The sequence below is a fragment of the Garra rufa genome, chromosome 1 (genome assembly GCF_049309525.1).
Source record: "Garra rufa chromosome 1, GarRuf1.0, whole genome shotgun sequence".
NCBI classification, from domain to species: Eukaryota; Metazoa; Chordata; class Actinopteri; order Cypriniformes; family Cyprinidae; genus Garra; species Garra rufa.
This window is the reverse complement of record NC_133361.1, coordinates 45,868,471-45,878,536: the sequence shown is the minus strand read 5'-3', so window position 1 is coordinate 45,878,536 and position 10,066 is coordinate 45,868,471. Positions and strand designations below refer to the sequence as shown.

Here is a 10,066-nt window from a genome sequence, read left to right as displayed (position 1 = left end):
CAAATCTAACAGGATAAATTAGTACTACATATTACTTGGTTCATTTTTTATTTAGCATGCAAATTTATCATAAGTGATATCTGTCTGTTTGTTCAAACTTGTGTTCAAATGTGTTAAGTTTACTATGGTAAACAAGATTGAACTGCCATATTAGTTTGTGAGTGAAATGTTTTTAAGTGTAATGTTTTAGATTGATAAACTGAACAGCTCTTAATTTCTGATTATGATCATGAACATGCAAAACCCGCTGTGCTCAGTGGTATGTGGCAGATCAGATGATTTGGTATGTCTGCAGTAAAACAAAAGGTACTTTTTGTAATAGCGTTCCTTTATTTATTTTTTATGGAAATGGCAAGTGCGATTTTCATGTTCTTCTGAGTTTTCTAAATAGTTTCTTGTAATCATCAGGTGCTTTAGTGATTCACAAAATTCTATTATATTCTATTATTAAGAAAGGCTATATGAGGTGCACAGTGTCCAGTATAAATAAGCTTTCCATTGTAAGTGTATTGTTTGTTAGGATAGGATAATATTTGGTCTAGATACAACTATAATCTGGAATCTGAGGGTGCAAAGGAATCTAAATATTGAGAAAATTACCTGTAAAGTTGCTCAAATGAAGTTCTTACCAATGCATATTACTAAAAAAAAAGTTGAATATATTTTTACGGTAGGAAATTTACAAAATGTCTTCATAGAACATGATCTTTACTTAATATCCTAATTATTTTTGCCATAAAAGAAAAATCAATAATTTTGACCCATACAAAGTAGTTTTGGCTATTGCTTCAAATATTCCCACGCTACTTAAGACTGGTTTTGTGGTCCAGGGTCACATATGATTCAGCCTCGATATCTATTTGAATTAAACCATGTTTAAGGAACTTTTTTATGCTGAATCGACTGAACAGCTCTGAATTCCGGACAATATTTTTTAACATCTGAAACCTGCTGTGCTCAGCGTTGGTTACAGTAGCACGCAGCAGATCAGATGACAGTATACTGTATTGTTTAGGACTTTCCATCAAAACTGTAATGGTGTTACAAAAAATATTACCCATTGAAAAATTGTAAATGAGCCCTTACTTTCATGCAATAGAGGCCAGTTTTGTACATGTAAACCTGCTGTACATGTAAATCAGACTAGTGACTGACATAAGAAGCAATGGTCTTTAGCCTCTTTATTAGTGCAATGTAATTATCCCAATTACAATAAGGTTGTTGTCTTTACTAATATTATTTAGTTCTGATAAGGGACAGCGCTTTAGCCATGTGTTTACCCCAACTACAATAATGTTGTTGTCCTTACTAATATTATTTAGTTCTGTTGATGAACAGCACTTAATTCCTCGTTCTACCAATGAATATATGTGACCCTGGACCACAAAACCAGTCTTAAGTCGCTGGGGTATATTTGTAGCAATAGCCAAAAATACATTGTATGGGTCAAAATTATTGATTTTTCTTTTATGCCAAAAATCATTAGGGAATTAAGTAAAGATCATGTTCCATGAAGATTTTTTGTAAAATTCCTACTATAAATATATCAAAATGTAATTTTTGATTAGTAATATGCATTGTAAAGAACCTAATTTGGACAACTTTAAAGGTGATTTTCTCAGTATTTTGATTTTTTTGCACCCTCAGATTCCAGATTTTCAAATAGATGTATCTCGGCCAAATATTGTCCTAGCCTAACAAACCATACATCAATAGAAAGCTTATTTATTGAGCCTTCGTATGATGTATACATCTCAGTTTTGTAAAATTTAACCTTATGACTGGTTTTGTGGTCCAGGGTCACATATGTTTGCTCAGTCAATTGCCTCATTCACAGCACTAGAAAATGTTTTTTATTGAAACATCATTATAGAAGACACCTGATGTTAATAAGCAGAATCACCAAAGGAGAAAACCAAAATATTTAAGCAACCATTATAGTGGTCAGTGTTTGCATTAGTTGGGCTCTTGACCCTTATATCTTCAATATTAGGTCTTGTTTGGCTGCAATTACTGCGTTATAACAGCCAGATAAGCCAAGAGCAAAAGTTATCAGGTGGCATTGACTGTGCTTGACATAATCATCATTTAGTGACTTGAGTATTTGACATAGGATTTCCTTACAGACTACAAGAAACTGTGAACAAAAGAGCAATCCGTTTCGGCATAATCAGATGATGAAAAAAGAGCTTATTTTAATTTAGAAACACAGACATGAAGAATAAGCGTGAGAATCACAACAAAGGTGACCATCAAAAAGTGTGTTGTAGCCAATCAGAACTCATCCATGACTCCCATCATGCATTGCGGCATGAATAAATTATGAGAGTTCAGAGTTTATCTGTTTATCTGAATATGCCGTCTGTCACCATTGTTGAGATTCATGGGCTGGTTCTTGATGTCTATGTGTGCCGATGTGAAATACTTTTTAACAGGTTAAACAGGTTTGTAAAAAAATCTTTCCAAAAAGTATAGGAAGTGCTGGATCTTCTTTGGATTGTCAAGATTATTACAATAAGCAAAAAAAAAAAAAAAAAAAAACTAAGGGATTAGACACTATGTGATTCATGTCAAACAATGAATATGTTAAAACATAATCATCACCTGATGATATGAGCTTATGTCTGGCTGTCTAAACTCAAACACACCAGCCAAACAAAATCTAGTATTGAAGATTTATGGGTCAAGAGCCCAACTAATGCAAACACTGACCACTATAATGGTTGCTTTTAAAATTTGGTCTTCTCCTTTGGTGATTCTGCTTATTAACATCAGGTGTCTTCTAATGATGTTTCTATAAAAAACATTTTCTAGTGCTGTGAATGAGGCAATTGACTGAGCAAACATATATTCATTGGTAGAACGAGGAATTAAGTGCTGTTCATCAACAGAACTAAATAATATTAGTAAGGACAACAACATTATTATAGTTGGGGTAAACACATGGCTAAAGCGCTGTCCCTTATCAGAACTAAATAATATTAGTAAAGAGAACAACCTTATTGTAATTGGGATAATTATATTGCTTATCGCTGGGAAAACATAAAAATCTGAATGCAATGTGCTGCCTTGAATTTTTCAATATTAGCAGTGATTTTTTTTTTTTTTTTTACAGTGAGTTCAGTTCAGAATGATTCAGTTAAAGGAGAAGTTCATTTTCAGAACAAAAATTTACCCTTGTCATCCGAGATGTTCATGTCTTTCTTTCTTCAGTCGTAAGGAAATGGTGTTTTTTGAGGAAAACATTTCAGGATTTCTCTCCATATAATGGACTTCTATGGTGCCCCCGAATTTGCCCCCAACTTCCAAAATGCAGCTTCAAAGGGTTCCAAACGATCACAGCCAAGGAAAGAAGGGTATTTTCTAGCAAAACAATGGGTTATTTTCTAAAAAAAAAATTAGAATTTATATACTTTTTAAACTCAAATGCTCATCTTGTCTAGCTCGGCAAGACGAGCGTTTGAGATTAAAAAGTTGTAAATGTTTTTAGAAAATAACCGATCGTGTCCCTAGATAAGACCCTTCTTCCTCGGCTGGGATCATTTAGAGCCCTTTGAAGCTGCATTTAAACTGCATTTTGTAAGTTCAATCTCGGGGGCACCATTGAAGTCCATTATATAGAGAGAAATCCTGTAATGTTTTCCTCAAAAAACACCATTTCCTTACGACTGAAGAAAGAAGGAAATGAACATCTTGGATGACAAGGGGGTGAGTACATTATCTGTAAATTTTTGTTCTGAAAGTGAACTACTCCTTTAAATGTATGAAATATGTGTGGTTTTATCATCTCATCATTTAATATGAGACAATGTTGTTTAAAAGAATGCGATCATTTCATATGGATTCCACTGATTCTGATTAACTGACATCTTGAAAATACACTGGCATATGGATTTAATTTAATACGGTTAAATACACAGTGCTATATTTTCTGAGTATTAAGACTTATATGGCTTAAGCCGCAAAACGTGGCATCCTACCTGTATTTTAATTTCCAGGTTCTGTATTCAGAGTTGTGTTGCGGTAAAATTAGCAACAACAAGAGAAACGATGCAAGTCTTCACTGCTTTCCTAGCGATAAGAAGAGAAGAAAAGAATGGAAAGATGTCTGTGGACGAATAAAAGCATTTGATTTAAGCTTTACGCTTATCCATCGCCACCTGTAAGCTCTTTCAGTAGCTGTGGTCATCTTATCAATATTTAATTTTCCGAGTTGTGTTGCGGTAAAAAAAATAGCGACGCTCTGTGCCAATTGCTTACCGAGTGCAACCGTTCTGCGTAAACAAAATAATGGCGCCCCCCATAGTCCAAAATATGTATATATTATTCTTAAAGTAAGAATAATGTTAAATAAATACAATTCATACATAAATTTATAAATAAATAGAATACAGTTGTTTTATTTTATTATTATTGTTTTTTAAAGATCTTGAATGTCTTAAATTAATAGTAAAACAATTAACAATTAATCAAACTATTCTAATGTAGGCAAGGTCAAATTAAATGTTTAATTATCAACAAAAAAAGTTAAACAGTCTACAATGAATATGAAACATTGAGCTAAATATTCAACAGTGAATGGCCAGTAAGGTAAAGATGGATGAATGGAGAGATGGTATTGCCAGTGTAGTTTCCTCAGCAAATCTAATCAATGCAGCCTTTCATCAGTAAACAAATGACGTAATGTCTAAATATACACCTTCATTTTACCCATATGAAATTCTGTTAACTGCTGACTTGGAGCACAGAACTTAAAAAATGCTAGAAAAATTTAGTAATTATATATCAAACACAGGGATAGAGCAAGTTTTTTTCTTAACTTTCAAATCATCTTTGGCCTTGGAAAACATATGCTGGGTATGCATATTGTCTTTTCCTAGACATAAAACCACATCTTCACTGGAAAAAGAAACTAATGACAAAATGATCTTATGACAGACAAAAAAAAAAAAAACTTATCACACCTAACCTGTTTGGACTTTTTTTTTAAGGCACTTGAAATTCCTACACTCTCAGAAAAAGACATTTCTTTAACCACACTGCAATGTTAAAGTTTGGTCATGTGCTAGGTTGAGAAATAAGTTGGTTAATGATGATATAACAGCAAGGGGCGGGTGGGGAGCTGATTATATGATATATAAGTGAGAGCCCAATGAAAGCTCCACAAAAATCCATTCTGTTATCATCAGACGAAATCTGTGTCCTCTACAACTCGCAAGACCAGTCCTGCATTTACTGGTAAGGTGGTAATGTATTGATCTAAACTGAATCAACATTGAACCGACTTGACCTGAATAATGACACTATTACTTTTTGTAGAGCTGCTTTAGAGTTGAATTAAAATGGTTTCATAATTGACGAGCTTGGCAACAATGACACTGTTATTGAACCAAGCTGAATAATGGCACTATTGTCTTTATAGTATTGTCTTTAGTATATGTTGATTTCAACATTTTTTAAATCTAAAGTTGTATTTGTTAACACTAATTAATGCAGTTAAGTTAGATTAACAAAGATAAAAATAAATGCTTTCAAATATATTGGTCATGGTTAGTTCATGTTAGCTAATGGATTTTTCTTAACACTGTAAAGTGTTACCAATTCATTTTGCAACATTAACACTGTTATTTTCCTGTTTATGAAGGTGAGGCTCCTCAATATTTTGTATGGCACTATTTACTTCAAATAAACTAGACTTATATTACAACAAATATTTAACATGTAATATTCCTACCTTGAAATACTTTGAAGTAGATATATGTAATGCACCAATATATCTATGTGAATTATTAGTCTAATAGTACTGTAGTGCTTGTAACATTAGCTTTAAAGTATTTATTTTAATGACAAAGATCTGAAATACTATACAGAAATGAATTATACAGTGGATAAATAATTGATATAGTTGTCTTATTGTGTAATAAAGCAATAAATAAACAAAGTTCCATTTTATATTGCAGAATTCCTCTGCCAAGAAAAAAACAATGGCAAATACACATCTAATAACAAAGCTCAACGTCTCCACCTCTAAAGATGAGGAGGAAATACTTGGAGCTAATGGTTATCAGCTCATCAATTCTGACCTCAATGAAGGAACCGGTAAAAACCGGATCTTTCTTTGGTACAAGAAAGAGTGTGGCATTAAACCAATAACCAGGATCCAGTTTTCTTTTAATGCCCAAATGGAATCTGGTCTGGCTGATGCTGGGTATGAACTGGTGAACAAGGATCTGAATGCAGGAGCTGGAGTAAATAGCATCTTTCTGTGGTACTTCTATGGCAGCACTGAATCTGACATACCGATTGTGAACCTCGAGGTGAGCAAAGATGCCAAAGAAGAACCTGCTCTTCTGAAGGATGGCTGGGAGAGACTGGGCTGTGATCTGAACCGTAGGGTGGGAGGAAAGTACATTTACCTGTGGGTGAAGAGAGAGACGCCGAGCTACATCTGTGAGATCGCAGCAACTGTTGACTTCTCTTCAGACAAGCAAAAGTTTGATCTGGGCTTCACCCGTGTGGATGAAGACACCAATCGTGGCGCCGGTGGAAACTACGTCTTCCTCTGGTATCGCCGCTCAACTGATAAGAGCAAAGCTCTCACTGCTCTTAATGCATCCATCAGCTTCCAGGAAAACATAAAGCTTCAGAATGAAGACTTCAAAAAGCTCAGCGTTGATCTCAACTCTGGAACCCAGGGAAAGGAGGTCTACGTGTGGTACCTGACTGAAGGATGTGAATCACAGATCAAAAACATGGTTCTGCTGATCAACTCTGCGGCCTGGACCGTGTATCAGAAAGCTGGCATCAACTTTGTCGACAAAAATCTGAATGAGGGCAACAAGGGCCAGAAAATGTATTTGGCATACCAGTAGTGCAGTATCTTAAATAATCTAACCCAGTGCCACTATATGGCAGCTATAAGCACAATTATTGGAAATTGTAATACATGATTTAAAATGCATTCTTTAAAATTATATTGTGATTCAATACGCTTAATGTTGATTTACACTGTATCACATACATTTCAACTGGCTTCTGTGTTTTTGTTATAAATCATAATGAAATAAAGCTTTCTATAACCACAGCAAATGTTTGGTGATATTTTTATATTTGTGATCTGACTTTGAGACATATAATGTCTAGTAATATACATTCTTCATTAACGCTGCCAATGAATTCAGAGTGATCCTATAACTACTACAAATCAACTTTTTTAGTTTTCTTTTATTGTTTAGTTTTCTTTTATGCCAAAAATCATTAGGATATTAAGTAAAGATCATGTTACATGAAGATATTTTGTAAATTTCCTACCGTAAATATATCAAAACGTAATTTTTGATTAGTAATATGCATTGCTAAGAGCTTCATTTGAGTTTTAAAGGTGATTTTCTCAATATTTAGATTTTTTTGCACTCTCAGATTGCAAATTTTCAAATAGTTGTCTCTTGGCCAAATATTTTCATATCCTAACAAACCATACATCAATGGAAAGTTATATCTATCTCAGAAATTTGACCCTTACGACTGGTTTGGTGGTCCAGGGTCACATATTATCATAAAATTCAGTTTTCTCAGTTCATTGCTCATTATGTCCACTAGGTGGCATAAATACTTTACTTTTGAGTGCATGTCTCTGTGATGAGAACAAAACATGCAGGTCAGTCCCCGCAATGTCACAAATGATTAAAAACAAAAAAGTATGACAGCCTTGTATAAACATTATTTTATTTTTTCCCAAATTACATCTTTGATTTGTATAATGATATATATAATGTAACAGTCATGGTATGTGTTTCTCAAAAGCATCATGAACTTTGTTGATCATAGAAACCATTGGTGGCAATGGTTCTACGATCTTATAGGCTTACAATGCATTTTGGAAACACAGCCCTGGTCAGCCATATTCTGCTCTGGGCATTTTCTATTTTAATCGTAACATGTTTTTTTTTTTTTTTTTTTTTTTTTCCTTGTCCCCAAGAGAAATATACGCCTTTTGTTAAAGTCTCATTCTGTACCGTTATGTAACAGGCTCATGGCCTGGTTTTAAAGGCATCTTCTGTGCTGCTGCTGCTGTTGGGAGTTGTTCAAAGTGGAATTTCCTGCCATTTTGCAGTGTTCTCGCTGTATGTCTGAGATCAGATTGGCAGCTGTCCCGCTGTGCTCCGGACAGATAAGAAAAGTCTTTAGACAGCAATCAGCTGCAGGTTACAGTACAAAACAATGGCTAAATCACCACAGCGATGTGAAGCAGTGATAGTTCTATAGTACATGTATGCGGGGCATATAAGGCCATGTAGTGTGTGTGTGTGTGTGTGTATGTATATATATATATATATATATATATATATATATATATATATATATACACATACATACATACATATACAGTCAAGCCCGAAATTATTCATTCCCTTGGCAAATTCTGACTTAAAGTTACTTTTATTCAACCAGCAAGTTTTTTTTTTTTTTGACCGGAAATGACACAGGCTTCTCCCAGAAGATAATAAGACGATGTACAAGAAGCATCATTGTGGAAAAAAATATTACTCATCTTTTATTTACATTTGAACAAAAAGTGGCATGTCCAAAATTATTCATACCCTTCTCAATAATCAATAGAAAAGCCTTTGTTGGCTATTACAGCAATCAGACGCTTCCTTTAATTGCTGACCAGTAGTTTTGCCCATTCATCTTTAGCGATGAGCTCCAACTCTTTCAGGTTGGAGGTTCTCCTTGCCATCACCCTGATCTTTAGCTCCTTCCACAGATTCTCAATTAGATTTAAGTCAGGACTCTGGCTGGGCCACTGCAAAACATTAATGTTTTTGTCTGCTAACCATTTCTTCACCACTTTTGCTGTGTGTTTTGGGTTGTTGTCGTGCTGAAATGTCCACTGGTGCCCAAGGCCAAGTTTCTCTGCAGTCTGCCTGGTGTTGTTGTTGAGAATTTTAATGTATTGCTCCTTTTTCATGGTGCTGTTTACTGTGATTAGGTTCCCTGGTCCACCGGCTGAAAAACACCCCCAAAACATTAGGTTCCCATCACAATGTTTGACAGTGGGGATGGTGTTCTTAAGGTTGAAGGCTTCTCCTTTTTGACGCCAAATGAATGAAGGCTACATCATTGTGGCCAAACAATTCAATTTTTGTTTCATCTGACCATAAAACAGAAGACCAGAAGTCTTCTTCTTTGTCCAGATGTTTGTTTGCAAAGGCCAAACGGCTTTTGTGTGTCTTATCTGGAGAAGTTGTGTCCTCCTTGGGTCTGCGTTCCTGGAACCCAGCGGTGTGCAGTGTCTGTTGGACTGTCTGCCTTGAGATGTTGTCACCAGCTGAGCCCCGATTCATCAGGATGGCCTTGGTGGTGATCCACATCCTCTGAGATTTTTCACAGTGCGGAACGTCTTGTATTTTTTATTAATACTTTGCACTGTAGCCACTGGAACTTCAAAACATTTAGATATGGTCTTATAGCCCTTTCCTGACTTGTGAGCAGCCAACAGCAGAGAGCTTCTGTTTTTCACTTGTTGAGTTGATTAAAACAGCTGTTCCCAATGAATCAGGGTAATTAGGATGATTTAGAACAGCTTGGACTATTTGGAATGGTATAGAATGGATTTTCCCATAGACTGTGACAGTTTGCACAGGCTATGAATAATTAGTTCAAATGTAAATAAAAGCTGAGAAATATTTTTTTTCCACAATGATGCCTCTTGAACATCGTCTTATTATCTTTTAGGAGAAGCCTGTGTCATTTCCGGTCAAAAAAAAAACTTGCTGGTTGAATTAAAGTAACTTTAAGTCAGAATTTGCCAGGGGTATGAATAATTTCAGGCTGTATATATCAGACAAAGCACACAAAAAAATCTTATTTTATCGAGTTTCTACTCATTTGACAACCACTGGTCAAGAAAAGCAGGATTTAATACAGATTAAATCAGAAATTTTGAGGCAATGATCAGATGGAGTGGCATAAATGAAAGCAGCTTACTTTCATGAAGCTCTTGCAACCTGTGTAAACTAACGTTTAATAACTAGTTAAATTAACAGACATGTGTTTAATCATC

At 34.9% G+C, this 10,066-nt stretch overlaps 1 protein-coding gene across 1 annotated transcript; it reads left to right on the top strand.

Annotated features, from left to right (window-relative positions):
* Positions 1–5,178: 5,178 nt before the first annotated feature.
* LOC141320023 (uncharacterized) lies at positions 5,179–7,083 on the top strand. The gene is made up of 2 exons (XM_073833285.1): positions 5,179–5,238; positions 5,961–7,083. The coding sequence occupies exon 2, from the start codon at positions 5,985–5,987 to the stop codon at positions 6,870–6,872; it is 888 nt and encodes a 295-aa protein (XP_073689386.1). The 5' UTR covers positions 5,179–5,238; positions 5,961–5,984; the 3' UTR covers positions 6,873–7,083.
* Positions 7,084–10,066: the final 2,983 nt, after the last annotated feature.

Excerpts from the sequence above, each read along its gene's own strand:
- LOC141320023 (XM_073833285.1), top strand. The coding sequence starts at position 5,985 with ATGGCAAATACACATCTAATAACAAAGCTCAACGTCTCCACCTCTAAA.